Raw genomic sequence first — 17,187 nt, forward strand, 5'->3', positions numbered from 1 at the left:
GATTCAGTGGGGAGGGTATAACTCAAGTGGTAGAGTGCATGCTCAGCATACACCAGGTCCTGGGTTCAAAAATAAATAAGGAAACCTGATTACCTCTCACCACTCCCCCCAAAAAACCCCAAATAAAATAAAAGCGCATTCAACTCTGCCAGGAGGGTTTAGAGAACATGATTTTCCCAGATTCTCCTGATGGCAGAATCCTTTCTTGAGAAGCTTCCTCCGGGACTCATGGGCCATACAGTGCATTTTGGGGAAAACAGCACTGAACACCACAAACAGCCCAAGCTCTTGTAGCAGGTACTGTGAATGCCTCGTCCATAGCCCTCCTCACCATATCAGGGCACACTGACCCGCGCGCACCTGCTGGTGCCTGCCTTCCTCTGCTCCAGGCTTGCTGGGGCCACCAGAGCCCACTGTGCCCGTGTTAGTGACTGGCCAGAAGTTCTGAAGAATTAGCAGCGCCCCCCCCCCCCCCGCCCTCCAGAGCAGCCCTCAAATACTGAGACAGGCTGTACAGATACCCCAGCTCCCTCCCCAGGCAGGCTCACACCCACCTGCTCCATGCAGCTCCCGGCATGCCCTAGCCATGCCCACAGTTGCCCACAGAGGTAACTTGCTCTGTGACGCACCCTTTGTTGGCTGCCTTCTCTTTCCTATCTCAATCCCCTGCTTGTGTTTTTGGGATCACCTCCCAAATAAATTACTTGCACTGTGACCCTTGTCTCAAGGACGGCTTCTGAGAGACCACAAAGCAAGAGGGCTGTTACCTCCTTTAAAAGCACCCAATTGTCTCTCCCAGCAATTCCAGAAAACATTCCTTACACTTATCATTAAATCTACCTTTCCTCCAACAACAGACTTCACGAAAAAATCTATTTCTGCTCCCTAGATCCCACCTGCAGGGATTCTCCCTGACCACCCCACTGTGCTCAGAACCCCAGTCTCAGCCCAGTAGACTTCACTGCATTGACTGTCTGTCCTGCCTGGCTCATCGACTGGTAGAAGCAAAGTCACACCCTCTTGTTGGTGCAAGAGACACGAATGGGAAGCTGCTTAGTGGCTCAGGGGATGCCCCCACCCTGCATCCACCAAGGCAAGGACCAGAGTCACCTTGGACTTCCTCAAGCCTCACAGCCCACAGCCAACCCATCACCACATCCCTTACTTCTGCCTCCCATGTCCCTTGCCCCTGCCACCTCTTCAGCTAACCTAGCATAGTTTCTCACAAGGATCACTCCAAAAGCCTCCTCACTGATCCCACCTTAGGGCCTTTGCATATGCTTCTCCTAAGACCTGGAGCGCCATATGCAACTCACGCACTTGGCACAGACAGACCAGCACCTCTCAGCCTCCAGTTTACTGCCTCTTAAAGCCGCCCTACTTCCCTGCCCCCATCCATTCCCCCCTTAGGCCTTGGTCTCTCTTCTTCCCACAAAATCGTTCAGATATGCAAATACTTAAGAGAATCAGGTACCAAACACGTGTGTAGCCAATCCTGCTTAAAAATAAGACATGACACATACCACTGAGGCCTTCCTGAACTCCTTCTCGCTCATCCTCCCCCTCGGCCCAAGGTAACCATCCTCCTGAGTCTGGTTTCCCTCTGGTTTCCCTATATTGATACCCTCACATTATGTGTGTCCCTGAACTGAACAATATGTACAGGTTTTTTTTCATGTTTTTCAGTCTCTGTAAGTAAAACTCCACAATAAAACTTTTCTCACTCCACATTCTGTTGGTGATAGTTATCGGAGCTGATAGATACGGCCCCAGCTCACTCATCGTTCTCTGCTGGTGAGTCCCCACAGTGTCACTGGACTGAAACCCCTCCGTCCACTCTCCTGGTGACGGTATCTGTTCTTTCCAGCTATCGGCCTTTACGATCTGCTCCGAGCCCCCTGTACCCCACCCCCTTAGCCATGTGCTGGTTTGTCCAGGTTTGTACCCAGGGATTTGCTGGGTAAAGGGACACACCATCTTCAGCTTCACTGATGTTGCTAGATTATTCTCAGGGTGGTTGTCCCCACATAACCTTGCTGAAAGTTTCTGTCCCTCAGCCCAGGCATAAAGGTGCCTCTGCCCTTTTCTGTTTCTTCCAGATACAATGATTTAACTCTACCTGTTGATAACGGCTTGTCCAAGCCCCTCCTCAGACCTCCCTCCCTCTCCCGCTTCTCCAATAGGCCTCTTACAACCTCCCTGCTTGGGGCAGCCGGCATCTTGTACAACACCCAGAGCAAGGGTGCCGGCAACAGTGACCCTGGGGGCCAACAGCCACCGATCCCAGCCCAGATTTGCCACTTTGGCTGCATGCCTTTGGGCAAATCACTGCTCCTCTCTGAGCCCGTTTCCTCACCTGCAAATCAGGGATACACACAGTAACCAACAACAGGGGAGTGACGATGACGAAATAAGCAAGGAAATGCAGCAGATGCTCCATAGAGGAGCTGTGATTATTACCTTTGGAGCCCAGAGGACGCCAACAACTTTGTGTCTCACTCAGGACGACTCTGATGGTACACGACAGAAACCGCAAGTCAAGCCAGTTGAAGAAAACTGGTCATTTATTGGCCTGAGCCACTGAAGTCTAAGGGGGTGTCAGGCTTCAGGTGTGACTGGATCCAGGAGTTCTGACACCACCAGGAAGCCAGCCCTGCCAACTTCCGGGCCTCCTCTCCTCCATGCTGGTTTCCTTCTCCAGGCAGGGTTCCAGGACCATATTCTCCCAGTTGCACAACCGCCATGAACAAAAAGAGCTTCTCCTTCCTGACACTTTCTGCCCACGTCCAGCGCTGAGTCTCACTTTGGTCATCATGTGCCCACGCCAGAGCCAGTCACAGTGACCGGGGCATCCACCAGCCCCTGCTCCTCATGGGTGGTCTCAGAGCAGCAGCAGCAGAACCACTTGGGAGATCCTCAGAAATGCAGAGTCTCAGGCCCCACCCCAGACCTACTGCATCAGAATCTGCATTTTAGCACAACCTCCCAGGTGAGCCACCTGCAAGTTGGTCTGAAGAGGACTGGGCAGCACGTTAACTTTTTTAGTTGCTTAGACATCTTTTAAGTCCTGTTTTATTAAGATCCACAGAAAGTAAGAGCTAAGAAAGCCCTCTGAGGTTGTCAAGTTCACCCCCTTGTTTTAAAGATGGAGAAACTGGGGCCAGCTGGGGGATGGGTCTCTCCCTAGATGCCCACCCAGTACTTCCCCACACCCTGTTCCCCCAACATCACAGCCGTTGTCTGCCTGCTCCGTGGACAACCTCATGGAGAGACGCGTCTGAGCCTGGATGAGAACTGCCTCGCTCAGAAGGTGACGTGTCCCGGGCTTGGTCCACAGGGTCACCCACACAGATGTGGTCAGGACCCTCGGGAGCTCGGAGGGCCTGTGAGGATGGAGACCCATAAACACACACGCACACACGTGTGCACGCGCGCACACGCACACACACACACACACAGACCCTCGGACACAGCCCACCTTCATCCTGACTCCAACCCACTGGGCACCCCCCAAAGCCAAGAGTGCTCCAGACCACACCAGCCTTTATTCTATTACAGAGTAGGGCTGGGGCCAGGGAAGTTCATTCTCAGGCTGCTTCAGAAGGTGCAGAGTACTGGGGCCACACTGGACTGGACCCCAAAGTGACAATAAGTTAGAGGGAAAATTCTCAGGCTGTGGTCAGGCCGGAGCCGGGACAGGGTGCCTCAGAGCCACTGCCAGCCGCCCAGCTCAGCTCTCCCAGGCCAGGTTGATTCGGGAACAGGCACGGCCTCGCCCTGAAACACAACAGGACGGGGAGAGAAGGAGGGGTTGTGAGTTCAGGAGGTCGTGGGGGTCAGAGGGGTCCCCAGAGTCAGCAAGGAGAGGGCTGAGATGGCAGAGAGGGGCTGGGAGGGTCACGAGCCCACAGGCCCAGGGCAGGGCTGGGATGGGTGGGGCCTCTCACCAGGCCCTCAGTTAGGCTGCAGGTTCTCATAATCTGGAGCTTCCTCATCCTCCACCTCCCGGGAGCCTGGAGTGGCTGCAAGGGAAGAGGAGGCTGGTCTTCAGCTCACAAACCATCCTGCCTCTCCTCCAAGGCAGCCCCCCCAGCCTCTGTCCCCCAGTGCTGCCCCACACACACCAGGCTTGGTCCCTGCCACAGGCTGTAGCTCCTGAGAAACGTTCACATACTCCCGGCTCCCATCTGTGGGGACAGGTCAGAAGGAGGGACGGCCACACCAAAAGGGGGACAGGCCACACTGAGGGTGAGAACAGGAGGCCACCCAGACCAAGGGCAAGGGAGCCACAGAGGGGGCTGTGGGCACCCCCAGGGATGGAGAATGACCACATTGAGAGCGGGGAGGGGGTAGCAGGGGTGAGGATGAGAGAAGGAAGGGAGACCCCAGGAGAACACCAAGGGGGGCCCCAGCCACTCACCCAGGGACGCATCTGCACTCTCCTCGCTCTCAGGAACGTTCACGTAATCTTCCCCCGACTCCACTACAGGAAAAGCAGGGCCCCCCCAGTGCTGTTACCCAGATATCCTTAAGTGCGGACACCCGGAGACTCCCAATGCAGCCACCAAAGACTTTCAACACAACCAGCCAGAGACTTTGGCACACAGACCCCGAGACCATGCCCACGGTTGGCCCCAGAGGATGTAGAGAGGGTGGTCTGGACCAGCGATGCTGGTGGCCATGGAGAGAAGTAGAGCAATGTGGCCAGAACTGATTAGAGGGAAGAGAATTATGGGAGGAGAGACAGCAGATCCTAGTGTGTCCCCCAGGTTGAGGAGCAGGGGTGGAGAGGAGCTCGGAGCAGTGGGGCTGTGCAGCAAGTGTGGAAAAGGAAACAACATTCAGGGCTGGGCTGAGTCAGAGGCGCCATCAGCCCAGCTGGGCCCTCCTCCCCACCCAGGCCTTCCTTGACCCTCTCTCCTGTCCTTGTCCCTCCATAGTGCCTGTTGCCATTGACAGCATCTTATTTTTTAGGTGTTGATTTACTTCTCCATGAGGATGTGGACAAGGCAGGCTTCTAAGCCAGACTGTCCAGGCTCAAGTCCAGCTCTAGCATTAACTAACCATGTAACCTCAGGCAAGCGACTTAACTTCTCTGGGCCTCAGTTTTCTCACCTGTAAAATAGGGTGAGAAACGGTACACATGGCATAAGGGTTTGTGAGGACTAAAGCAGTGAGTTAAAATAGGGCCTCTCATACAGTAAGTGCTGCCAAGCGTCAAATAAATACATCATCGTACAGATGAGATAAGTGAAGGGCAGGAGGGGAAGGGACAGGCTCAACAGCACCTGGGAACTGTGAGGTTTGATAAGTTAATACATATAAAACTCTTAGTAGAGCATGTAGTAGGCCCTCAATAATGTTCGTTCTTTTATCGTGACTTTATCTCATTAGCTGGGATTACATCAGAAGCACTCAGTCAATATGATGAATGAATGAATGAGTGAATGAATGAATGAAGATAAGAACTTGGACAGACAGTCTGGAGCTCAGGGAAGAGGTAGCAAGTTGGTAATCTGGATGGCAAATGAACCCGGGGAGTGGAAGTGATGGCCCAGGGCAAGTATAGAGAAAAAGGAGAGTAACAGAACACTGACAATCACAAGACATTGAGGAAAGGCTCTAACAGGCAGAATGCGATCAAGATCAATGAAGAGAAAAAAGCAGGCCAAAGGAAATTGAAACAACCCAAGAAGCAGAAGAAAACTTTTCAAAGAAACCCAGAAAAGACAACCTAGAGTCAGTATCCTTAGAGATTCAGAAGATGATATCCCCTTCACGAAACAAGAACAGGAGGCTATGAAAAAGGAGCACTCAGAAATGAAGAAAGAGCTTCTGGACAGGAAAGACAAAGTAAAAGCAGAGAGTCAAAAGATGAATAACATTAAGGAAATCCGGCAGACAATAAAAGGAAAAGACAAAGAGGAAAAGGGAGAGAAAAGGTAAGAAGATTAGAAGATCAGAGCCAGAAGTCCACTCTCTGATGGACAGGAGAGCTAGAAAGAGAGAAGAGAGAACATGGAGGGGGAGAGAGCATCCGGGGGAGAGGGAAGAGGCAGGGGAGCGGTCAGATGGCCGACTCACTGGAGAAGGCGCTGTCTCGGGGGCCGGGGTTGTTGGACACAGGAGCTGGTGGGACAGTAGTGCCGGTGGCTGGGACACTGTCAGGAAGCACCACCCTGAGGGAAGTCAAGGAGCAGGTGAGCAAGGACCCCGGCCTCAGCCCCCACCTCCCTCCTGGCCACTCACAAGTAGCCTTCGTTGTGATAGTCTTCCTCATCCTCGTCTTCATCCTCATCTTCACAGACTGGCTCTGGGGGTAAGGACACAGGGTCAGTCGATCCCCAGACAGGCCCCAGCCTCCTCCCAGTCAGGGCTGCCAGGGTCCCAGGCACACCCTCGTTCTCGTAGCTCGCCACGCTGTTGGCTGCAGAGAAAGCACAAGAGAGAAACTGAGTCAGCTCAGACGGGTCTATCCCCTTTGCCCAGCCCCAGCCCCAGCCCTAAGGCCCCCACTCCACGCTCACCACCATCTGAGGCCTGCCGGGAAGATGGCATGCGGTGAGAGCCTCCAGGGGGCTGTGGGGACCTCCTGGGAGTCAAGGGTCAGAAGTCATGCTGGTGTGGGCCTCTGGGGCAAGCGGGATTGAGGCCCCCAATCCAAGGAGGTGAGAGGATAAAAAGGGAGAATCTGGAGGGGAAGGGGCTACTTACGGGATGGGGAGCAGGTCTGGCTGGTTCAGGGGTGGGTAGGATGTCACAGGCGGGTAGGATGTGGCTGGTGGCCAGGGGGCAAGAGTGGCTGAGGATACAGGACCAAGCTGAAGGAATGACTCCAAACATCACGCCCCTACCCTGGTCAAGGCCTCGAAGGGCGGACTAACTCCTGACACCCCCGTGCCCTGGACAGGCACCTATCTCCCTCCCCATTCCCAGCTCGAGTCAAGGTCACATGGGCAGCCACAGGGGGAGCCTGAACAAAGGCACGAGGTCCCCATGCCAGGGGACCCTGTTCCCACTCCCGAGGGAGGGAACCCTCCATGTACTCACGAGGCCGTTTGATCACGATGCTACTTGGGGTCAAACTGGCAAGAGAGACACAGTTTGGGTAAGAGGCCAGGAGAGGCCCCAGCTCCCACCCCAGTTCCCTGGGGCCTAGCCTCGCATGGGGTACTGAGGGAGACACACGGGGTCAGTGGGGCAGACTCACCTATCAGAGGCAGCGGTATCATATGAGCCTGGAGAAAAGAGGGCCGGTGAGGCAGGAAAAGGGGATGATGAGGGCAGAGGGTGATAGAGTATGGGGCTCTCAGCTTCTCCAAGTGCAAGAGAGACAGTTAAAGAGGGAGTGAGGGGTTCAGGGAGGGGGTGAGGATCCCTGTCGGTATGTCTGAGCATCTGGTCACCCCGCCAGCTCCCACTCACCTGGCAGCTCTCGGCAACGCACACATAGTGCCATCAGCAACACGGCCAAGAGAGGCAGCAGCAGGAGGCCCAGCACATAGGGGCTCAGGCTGACCGCCTCCATCTGCAGCGGGGAGCTAGGACCAGGCCTGCCTGCTCGCCGCAGGCCCCTCAGGAGCAGAGCTGCAGCACAGCAAGGGCTAAGCTGGCAAGGGTGCAGGACCCAGCGGGCACCGGGCTGGGAGCCTGGTCGGGACAGTTGTGCCCTCCTTGGGGGCTCCCGGGGTCTTCTCCCTTCGTTGGGCTGAGTAGGCGTCAGCCCTGGCTCTGGAAGACCCCTGATCTCAGGGAGATCAGGCCAGGGCCTGGGTTGGAGTCTGGGGCACCAGCCACCCCTACACAGACCCTGAACCCCAGCCTCACCTGCCCCTCGTCTCTGCACCCGCCTCTCCTCAGCCTGCTTGCCTGCCTGCCTGCCTGCCTGCCTGCCTGTGGCAGGAAGCTGTGGTGAGCGCCGGGTGAGGGCAGGAAATCATCGGGGCTCCTCAGCCGGCTGCACCCGCCCCCTTCCACCCCAACCCAGCCAGTGGGGAGGGGGAGGAGGAGGCCTTAGGATCCAGGCCCAGTCCCTTGAGAAGGGTCTGCTGGTCTCCAGGAGGACAAGGGTAACTCATACCAGTGGGAGGGGGTAAAGAGACTAGCAGGCCAGCCAGCTTCCGTGGCCTCCACAGCCCTGGCCCAAGGAGGCAGCAAGGAGGGAGGCTCTGCCCCAGGAATTCTGAGGGACGTGGGCAGTGCCCACCCCCACCTCACCCTGGCTGGCCTGTTAATAGGGCGGGCCCTAGGGGAGATATGGGCGTGACTCATGGTCACACAGAGCCAGCTCAGTCCACCCCCTTGTTCACCAGCCCAGAAGGGCAGGGATTTGCCCGAGGCCCCACAGGAGTGACCCAACAGCCCCTGGGAGCCTGGGACTTGAGAGAGGGCATCCCCTGCAATCCAGAGGTCAGAGGTCATCAGTACCCAGAGAGACTCCAGCAGACACTTGGGGTCTGGCTACAAATTTTATTCAGTTACAAATAGCACCGAGCCCCTGGGGCTGCTCCAATGGGGGGATTTCCCTCCTGGACCCCCAGCGTTCCCCAGCATCCCTCCTTGGCCGCCCGCGTAGTGTGTGGGAGCTGGAACACGGCCCAAGGCCCCTCGTAGAAAATGAGCCAGGCCAAGGATTTGGGCCCCGGTACCCCCTGCAGTGGGCCCAGGGCCAGCTGTGGTAGGTGTGCAAGTAGCAAGCGGTGACCTCCTCAGATGAGCACACTGGACACAGGGACCCGGGTGGAGCGGCCTCGCTGGGGCACCACAATACGGTCATCGGCGGGCCCGGCCTCATGCAATAGACCTGCCAGGGGAAGGATCAGAGCCAGGGCTGGATGGACAGACAGACACAAGGCCAAGGAAGGGACAAACAGGCAGTGACAAATGGATGGGGCAGCAGAGCCAGCAGTGCTGTGGACACACAGCAGGGCATCAGCCCACGGGACAGGCAGACCAGAAGCCGAGTGAGGGGAGGGCTGGGGACTGAGAGCTGCCAGGTACATGGGACTGGGAGGGCAGATGGATGGACAAGCAGGTAGCATCACGAAGTTAGGCAAGGAGTGGTGGATACACAGAGGGAAGGCCTGACTGACCCTGCACGTGCAGCTGGGCCTGGCGGCGGTCGCTCTCGATGAAGATGGCGGTACCCAGGAAGGCCGCACCACCCAGAGCCCCGACGAAGGCGCAGAGCATGAGCGAGAACTGCAGGGCCCGGAACTCAGACAAGAAGGAGGGGGGCCAGTCCCGGCGGAGGCGGTCGGAGATCTGTGGGGAGACAAGGAAAGAAAAAGCAGGAGAAAGTCATGGAGATGGAACCCCCAAACTCCAGAAGGACAAAGAAGGCTCAGGCCTGGACCCTCTGGTGGAAATCTGCAAAGACAAGACCCTGCCCATCCAGCTGAGGATCCAAGGTGAGGGGTGCCCCGCACAGGGGACATGGATGCCTCACTAGGGTCAGACCTTCTACTTCGGCCAGTGCTGGGAATGTAGGGTCCCACAAGCCCCATCCTAGGCCAGGTCAAGGGGCAGTGCTCACCACGCCGATGAGGTAGGGGCTCCCAGCATCACCCAGCAGGTGGGACAGCACAATCTGGAAGGCTTCGGCAGTGGAGCGTCGTGTGGGGATCACCACGTACTGGGGGTAGAGAGGGGCAGAGCGTGAGGACAGGGCCAAGGCTCAGCCTAGGCTGAGGTCAAGTGAACCCCAGCTCAGAGCTGTGGCTAGGGTGAAGGGCAGGGTAGGCCCAGATTACAAGCCCATCTGGGGCTGAACTCTGAAGTCAGGGCTGGGTTTTGAAGAAGGGGTAAAGGCCACATTTCAAGGCGAGTGAGGCCTCCTGCCCCAACTCTCTGCTCCCATCAGCCTCTGGGGTAATCCTGCAGCGGCCCACCTACTCACCAGCAGAATGTCAGCCACAATGGCCCAGTTCATGGACAGCAGAGTCTCTCCAATAAAAATGAAAATCTGGAGAATGGGAGGTAGGTGGTGAAGGAGAGGCAACAGGGGTGGGCATCAGTCTCTTTACAAGAAGAGCAAACACATGGAGGGTTCACCAGGTACCGGGCCCATTTATTAACTCATTTAACCCTCACAACAGGTGCTAGGAGACAGGTGCTATTATTATACCTATTTTTCCAGAAGATGAAACTGAGCACAGAGAGATTAAGTCACTTGCTCAATGTCACACAGCTCAGAAGGGCCAAAGCTGGGATTCAAACCCAGGCATTCCTACTCCAGAGTCGGCTCTGACCTCAGTCCTACCCCAGTGCACCATTCCTCCCCTCTGGACCCAAAACACCCCCTCTGACACCTGCTGGCTACTCACATAGGTGGCCACGATGCTACCACGGGCGCAGGCGAGGGCCAGGAACAGGAAGGGTGCAGAGCCCAGGAGGCCAGCAGCACAAACCAGCGGGTCAGCCCGGGGGTTGGAGCGGCGGAGACGGCGGCTGATCTCCACACCCAGGCCCACACCCAGGACCCCGGTCAGGCAGGTGATGAGCCCGAAGATGAGGCTGAGGGGAGAGGGAGGGGCAGGAGACTAGACCCTCTGCCAGCAAAGCCCCCTAGCCTCACCCTCCTGGCCCAAAAAGATGGTCCATCCCAGCCACCCTCACAATCCAGGCAAGAGGAAGGCACCTATGTCCCAGACCAGAAACTGAGACAGGGAGAGGAAGTAGCTTGCAGAGTCAGGATTCAAACTCTCCTTGCCTGAGTCTGAATCACAAGACTCCTTCCACTTCATCCACTGCCACCTGCAGGCCCCCCAGCCCAGCCCCATCTGGGTACCTGTCAGAGGAGGAGCAGGAGTCTCCAGGAAGGCAGGGTGGGGTCTCTCCCAAGACCACACGGGAACGCAGCAAGAAAGCAGGAGCCCAAAGAGCCAGGGAGCCCGTGACAAAGGCCACAGCAGTGAAACCAAGGGAAGACAGGATGAAACTAGGACTGCAGACAATTAGGAGGGAGGAAGTTAGACTCCACTGAGGTATCAGAGTCAGGTGCCTCTGTTCTCCCTTCCTGTCTTATTTTAATAAAGTCAGGGCACTAGGTGGGGAGGCTGTCCTGGCTGCCGGGATCTGGGCCTGTAATTCAAGCAGCTGCCACAAGGGGGCAGTGGTGACAGAATTCCTGGCTTTGGGGAAGGGCCACGGGACAGAAAATAAAGACCACACCCACATGTATCTTTAAAACTAGACCCCAGGATCTCCCCAAGGGCCTCAGATGTTGGATTAGGATGGAACTAAACTCACTTTCTTGACAGAGCCCTCAGATCTGCCCACCAGGAGGTCGGGTTCAGGGGTGGTGAGTTTGAGTGGCGCTCCACAGCTCCCCTTGGGGGCTCCCGAACAACCAGGAACAGCAGCACAACAGCCACAACTCCCAGACCTGGTGTCACCTGGGGACAGAGTGGGCTTCAGGAAAGGCATAGACAGGGAGACACGCAATCCTGGGGGCTGGGAGAATGCGAGGGTGTGTAAAGTCAACCTAGGCCCCAGGACCCCAAACACCCTGTGAGTGCCCGTTCCAGGAAGCTGAACCTGTGACTGAGGGGAGGGGTGACTGCCACTGGGGGTCCCCCGTTGCTGCAAGCCTAACTGTTCCCTCTTTGGTAACAGCACCCTAACAGCCTTGGTGATTGATTCAATGGCAGGCAGGTGACCCCTGTTCCAGGACTATTACTCAAGGACCCTGAGTGGCAATATTTCTAAATAGGAAGATAAAAGTGTGGAGCTTTCACTTGCTTGAAAGTGAAGTTAACACAGAGGAAAGCAGAGCTGAGAAAAGGATGATCGAATTCCTGTCAAAGTGTCAAAGTCCTGGAACCAGCTTTACCTGAAGCTCACCCTGGGACTTTCCATTATGAGAAACAATACAGTCTCATGTGAGGGCTTACAGTTTTACAAAGGGCTTCTGTCACCTGCAACCAAGAGTTCTGTCTAACACACAGCTTCACGGTGAGGGCAGTTAGGCTTCTTGCAGGCTTGGCAGAGTGAGCACTGCCTTAAAAGAGGGGTGTCTAAAGATTGGGAAGGGGGAATCAGTGAGCACATTGCCGACCTCCCCCCAAGCTGTGACCAGACTCACCCTCAGAGCCCAGTGCCAGTCCCCAGCCACATCCTTCACTTTGGAGCCTGCAATGTAACCCAGACCACTGTGGGGAAGGGGTGGGGGAGGAGAGGAGACAGAGGGTCAGTCATGTCCCAGGCGAGACCTTTCCACCTCCCCACCAGGCCAGAGATCCACTCACCTGCCCACTGGGATGGCAAAGTAGAACACACTGAGCATCCGGCTCCGCTGGTCTGCCACGAACAGGTCAGCGATGAGGGTGGGCGCGATGGTGGAGTAACTAGCCTCTCCGACTCCCACCAGGCCCCGGGTCAAGAGGAGCAGCCAGAATTGCTGGGGAACGAGAATGGGGGAGGTGGCACCCCACCCTACAACCAGCCTCCCAGCCCACTTCACCAGCCAGCTCTGGAGAGGTGCCAGGGATGGCAGGAGAGGCCTGGGTTTTAGAATCAGACAGACCTGATCTTGAATCCTGGCTCCACTACTTACTATCTATGACTTTGAGAAAGCAACTTAACCTCTCTGAGCCTCAGTTTCCTTATCTGCAAAAGGGGGATAATAACAATTTGTTCACTGTTGTGAGAGCTGGACAACAAAAGGTCTATTCATTACCTGGCCCCCAGTAGGGACAGAATAAATCTTAATTTCTAGACATCCCAATAGTGAATAATGATCTTAGGTGGGGGCATTGATTTGTCTGCCAAAGACAGCAGAAGCTAAGGACAAAGCACTATCACCCAAGGAGATCGTCACACAGGAGGTAGTGTCTGGGGCAGAGAGTGGGAACAGAAAGAGGAGATTTCAAAGGCGCTAAGAAGCAACAGGCAGGGAAGCAGGACAAAAACCTGAAAAGCGGCAGCACAGAAGTTAGAAGAGAGTTTCCAGAAGGAAGAAGTGGGTCAACAGAGCCAGAGGCTTGCAGGAGATTTAGCGAGAACAAGACTGGGAAGTAGGAGGCACTGTTGACTTTGGCAATGGAGTGGTGGGGGCAGGTTAGCCAGCAGCGCTCAAGGCAGGAGCGGGAGGAGAGGAAGTGCAGGCAAATGAGAGCTCCTCCCTGGCTGCTTCTTCACCCAGAGTGGAGCTATGTCAAGGGGGCCTTTGGGGAAGTCTGACTAGGAAGAGAAAGAGGGAGAGGACGGCCCAGGTAAGGTCTTTCCCATGGTAGAGAAACGTGAATGTTCAGGTATGCAGTGGAAGGAGTCAATGGTCAGGGGGAGAGGGGATGATGGACAGAAGAAGGTTCTGGAAGAAAAGGGGGAGAGGATAGGGTGGGCAGATAACTCAGGCAAGCAAGGGATATAAGATGGCATGGACCAAGGAAACTGCAGAATATCCCCGGGCCCCGTCTACAGTGACTCCAAAGAGCAGCAGCAAAGACTGATAGGGGAGTGGGAGGGGTGGGAAGGGCCAGAAGCAGGAGACAGCGCGGGACCTCACCTCTCTGGGGATGAAGGACGACCCCAGTGTCACCAGGGACCAGAAGGCAATGCCCCCACACATGAGATACTTCCGATTGTACCTGTCACCCAGGTAGCCAAACACAGGTGCCAACACCATGTAACTGGAGATGAACACTGGGGGGAAGCAGAGAGTCACAGCCCAGCCCCAGTACCCCTCCACCACCCCCACCCCAGCTTGGGGGAGGCGGGTAGCCGGGGCAGGAATAATTCCCAACCCTGAAACTATCAGAGCTTCCTGTGGGGGAGGGAGGGGACCAGCAGTGGGAAGGGTGTTGTCCAGCCCCATCTGCAACATCTTTCAAATCTTCCATTGAAGAATGGATGGCCCAGGGGTGCACTATCTGATCTAGCCATTCCCTATGTCTCCAACTTCACTTCACGCTCATCCACTTTCCCTCTCTGCACCCCAGTGACCCAACTGCCAAGCTCAATACCATCTTAAGGTTTTGGACGCCTGCTGTCCTCTCTGTTGGGAACAGTCTGTCTTCTCCCCTGAGTTTCACAGACCTCAGCTCTTGTACCCTTCAGCTCCCAACCTTCCCATCCGCCACATATCCAGTTACTATCACTTTTACTTGGTCGTTTTTTTGTGTTTTTTTTAAATGGAGGTAGTGAGGATTGAACCCAGGACCTTGTGCATGCTAAGCATGAGCTCTACCACTGAGCTATACCCAACCCCCACATTTATTCCATCTTTTATGTAACATTTATTCCTACAGAAAATTATCTCATTATTAGTTTAGATTTTTAGGGACTGTTGCCCCCCATGTACAGCAGAACATTGGCTCCAGGATGACAAGGACCTTGCCTTGACCGCCTTTCCATCCCTTAACACACAGCCTAGCACAAAATAGGTGCGCAATAAACGTGTGTTGAATGAAAACACGAATGGGGCACCTGAGAAAGGCCTGTTTCTTCTCTAATTCAACAACTCTTTAGAGCTTTGCAGCCCTGGACCTATGATCCCATTCTCACTCCATTAAACTTTGGCTTAAATGCCTCCAGTTCCTTAGCGGCCTGGAATGGAGCAAAGAACACTGCAAGACCTGGTTTCAAACTCCTCTTCAGCCTTGAACTTGTGTGACCCTAGGCAAGTCTTAACTCTTCTCCAAGCCTCAGTTTCTTTATTAAAAAAAATGTAGATAATACCACCTACTTCCCCTATAAAATAAAAATAATGACACTGTTTCCTGGGCTGCTGAAAGGGTTAGAAAACCATGGGCATAAAAGGTCTTAGGCAAGTTCTTTGGATGTCAATTAGCACTTCCCCAGGGTCTGGCAAGTGGGAGGTGTTCAGAAATGAATGAAGGAGGGATGGAAGGAAGGAAAAGAGGACTTGGCCCTGGCTTTGCCTCTCCCACCAATCCCAAAGTTCTAAACAAGTAAAACTCACCCTTCCCCCTTCCAGACACCCTCTTCTGCCATTACTTACTGGGTGCCTACCATTTCCCAACATTGTACAGTGCACTCCACAGGCATTATCTCCTTTAATGCGTACATCAGCCCTATGCGGTGAACTGTTACTAATTCCATCTCACCCACAAGGAAAGTGAGGCTTAGAGAGGTTGAGGGCCTTGCCTACCACCACATAGTGGAAAGCTGAGATTTAAACCCAGGTCTGTCTTAATCATTACACTAAACTGACTCCCTCTTTAAATGTGGTTTCCTAACTAAACAGGACAGCCCCAGAGCAGAATCACGGCCATCTCCTCCCCTAGCTCCTGGTCACCATAGCTCCCATAAATGAGGTCCCAGGCACGCCACGTACGTGGCCCCAACTAGGGTAGAAAAGAAAAAAGAGTTGCTGTCTGCCGAGGAAGAACCTTCACTCACCGGTCTGGATGAGGCCGGAGCTACTGTCTCCGATGTCAAAGAACTGCTCAATGTCCGGAAGGACGCCTGGGAAGAAGACTCAGGATGGGCTCGGCCACGCAGTCGCATCTTCGGGACCCCGCTCCCTTCCCCTCGTCTAAAATTTCTCTCAGAAGTCAGTACCAGCCACGGTGAAGCGGTCCATGTAGTTGAGGAGGTTGATGTAGCACAGCACGGCCACTATAAGAGCCGAACGGCCCGAAGACAAGCCCGTGATGCGCTGCAATCCCTCCCGGACCGGAACCTCGGGATCCTCGGACTTTGGGTTCCCCATGGACCCTGGCATCGCCGGAATACCAGGCACCGGCCCGTCGTCCGTGTCATCTGCCTGGCTGAGGAAGGGCGTGGTGTCGGACCCGGACATCGTGTCCGCCAGCGCTCGGGTCCCACCGACGATCCCACCTGCGAGGGGAGGAGGCTGGAGAAAGGAGGATGAAGGGAGCCCAGGACAGGGAGGTGCGCCCAGAGACCGAGAGGAGCTTGCCCCGAAGCACAGAGCACGGGGGATGGAACCCGGGCTCTATCATGCGTCCCCGCCCCGGCAGACAGACCGCACGGAGGGGACGAGTGGAACTCGGGCGAGATCGAGGACAGCAACTGTTGAGGAAGGCTCGATTCCCAGTCCCCCGACTGAAGCCACCCCTCACCCCGGGTAGGAGCCCACCGCACTCGCAGCAACTCAGCCCTGGCCCTGCACCACGGCCGCCGCCATGTTGCCTACGAGCCAGTCATGTGACACTGGAGCCCGCGCGGCAGACGCCACGGCGGGCCAGCCCCCAACACGGCTACGCAAGCCGCGCGCGCCCCTGCGACTTCTCCGCCGCGCCCGCACCACGTGACTGCGGCCGGTCACCGAGGTCCTCACCCGGCTGCGTTCCCGCCGTGACTGCCGACCTACAGCTGTCTGGGTGAGCTGGTACAGCCCCTCCCGCTGAGTCTCGGCTTCCTTATCTGCAGTGCGCACTCGGCGCACTTTTTACCCAAGATCAAACGAGATAATGGAACCTTAAAAGGTTCTCGAAATAGTAAATATCTCTAGAAGTGCCAACGAACAGTTCTTGGTCTCGATAATTACTCTCTTCCCCACGGTGTCCCGTTGGGGCTTCATACATGCTCAGTAAGTTTTGGATGAGTGAATGAATGGTGAACAACGGTCCCTAGCCCTGGGTTTTCACACGACCTGGTCCCTATCTTTCGGATTTCCCAGCCCTGAGCTTTCCCTGCAGAAGTTGAAAAAAGCTTTCCTAGACCCCAGCCACCGCATCCGGAGCCGGTCCTTCCTCACCTCCAACTGAGACCGAAGCCCATGCGCCCTCTGATGGTCTCACTTAGAACAGGCGGGGTTTCAGGAGACTCCTAGCCGCGGACTGGACTCAAACCACAGAGCCCTGGCACCAAAACATAGCTTGGTTCCGTAGTGCCCCACATCCCCATCGCCAAGCTACAGCTAACATACTTTTAAGTAAAATTAGTGTAGTTCTATGCAAATACAGCTTCAAGACCCATAATCCAACCAGACTTGTAAGCCCCTCTGCTGAAATTCTAGTCTCCTGTGAGCACGGGGGCCCCCAAGAGGCCTTATCAGAAACTCCAGTCATGGCTCTACTTGGCGTTGCCCCAGGAGATACTTCATATTTCGTAACATTATGCCTGGTCTCCCTTAAGGGTCTAAAGGAAAGAGATGGAGTGGAACTTCGGATTGTAGTCACTGAATTTCCTCAAGACTATTTCTTTTTCTTTTTCTTTTATTGAAGTGTAGTCAATTTACAATGCTGTGTTAATTTC

At 55.3% G+C, this 17,187-nt stretch overlaps 2 protein-coding genes across 7 annotated transcripts; both read right to left on the minus strand.

The window, feature by feature from the left end:
• Window positions 1-2,563: 2,563 nt before the first annotated feature.
• On the minus strand, window positions 2,564-8,117 carry LAT (linker for activation of T cells). Of its 5 annotated transcripts, none has more exons than XM_072942840.1 (12): window positions 8,081-8,117; window positions 7,426-7,742; window positions 7,211-7,238; window positions 7,051-7,085; window positions 6,715-6,802; window positions 6,528-6,592; window positions 6,250-6,427; window positions 6,085-6,179; window positions 4,421-4,483; window positions 4,125-4,187; window positions 3,948-4,022; window positions 2,564-3,777 (listed from the first exon to the last, which is right to left on the minus strand). In XM_072942840.1, exons 2-11 carry the CDS (start codon window positions 7,526-7,528, stop codon window positions 3,955-3,957), a joined length of 786 nt encoding a protein of 261 aa, XP_072798941.1. In that variant the 5' UTR covers window positions 7,529-7,742; window positions 8,081-8,117; the 3' UTR covers window positions 2,564-3,777; window positions 3,948-3,954. The 5 variants fall into 5 exon arrangements, with proteins under 5 accessions (XP_072798941.1, XP_006201488.1, XP_031543342.1 ...); XM_006201426.4 differs by lacking the exon at window positions 8,081-8,117 and adding an exon at window positions 7,828-8,000 and having other exon boundaries at window positions 7,426-7,587; XM_031687482.2 differs by lacking the exon at window positions 8,081-8,117 and having other exon boundaries at window positions 6,250-6,313; window positions 6,398-6,427; window positions 7,426-7,999.
• Window positions 8,118-8,455: 338 nt separating this feature from the next.
• Window positions 8,456-16,147, minus strand: SPNS1 (SPNS lysolipid transporter 1, lysophospholipid). Of its 2 annotated transcripts, none has more exons than XM_072942842.1 (13): window positions 16,050-16,147; window positions 15,526-15,804; window positions 15,364-15,429; window positions 13,508-13,644; window positions 12,249-12,400; window positions 12,086-12,152; window positions 11,251-11,396; window positions 10,790-10,945; window positions 10,326-10,515; window positions 9,899-9,964; window positions 9,536-9,634; window positions 9,093-9,264; window positions 8,456-8,803 (listed from the first exon to the last, which is right to left on the minus strand). In XM_072942842.1, exons 2-13 carry the CDS (start codon window positions 15,764-15,766, stop codon window positions 8,709-8,711), a joined length of 1,587 nt encoding a protein of 528 aa, XP_072798943.1. In that variant the 5' UTR covers window positions 15,767-15,804; window positions 16,050-16,147; the 3' UTR covers window positions 8,456-8,708. The 2 variants fall into 2 exon arrangements, with proteins under 2 accessions (XP_072798943.1, XP_072798944.1); XM_072942843.1 differs by having other exon boundaries at window positions 15,526-15,730; window positions 16,050-16,139.
• Window positions 16,148-17,187: the final 1,040 nt, after the last annotated feature.

The sequence above is a fragment of the Vicugna pacos genome, chromosome 18 (assembly GCF_048564905.1).
Source record: "Vicugna pacos chromosome 18, VicPac4, whole genome shotgun sequence".
Lineage (NCBI taxonomy): Eukaryota > Metazoa > Chordata > Mammalia > Artiodactyla > Camelidae > Vicugna > Vicugna pacos.

Excerpts from the sequence above, each read along its gene's own strand:
- LAT (XM_072942840.1), bottom strand. The coding sequence starts at position 7,528 with ATGGAGGCGGTCAGCCTGAGCCCCTATGTGCTGGGCCTCCTGCTGCTG. Across the intron at positions 7,086-7,210 it reads GATACCGCTGCCTCTGATAG|TTTGACCCCAAGTAGCATCG; the intron begins GTGAGTCTGCCC and ends CTCTCTTGCCAG. Across the intron at positions 6,803-7,050 it reads CATCGTGATCAAACGGCCTC|CCACTCTTGCCCCCTGGCCA; the intron begins GTGAGTACATGG and ends CTGTATCCTCAG.
- SPNS1 (XM_072942842.1), bottom strand. The coding sequence starts at position 15,766 with ATGTCCGGGTCCGACACCACGCCCTTCCTCAGCCAGGCAGATGACACG. Across the intron at positions 9,265-9,535 it reads GCCCCTACCTCATCGGCGTG|ATCTCCGACCGCCTCCGCCG; the intron begins GTGAGCACTGCC and ends GTCTCCCCACAG. Across the intron at positions 8,804-9,092 it reads GGCCCAGCTGCACGTGCAGG|GTCTATTGCATGAGGCCGGG; the intron begins GTCAGTCAGGCC and ends TTCCCCTGGCAG.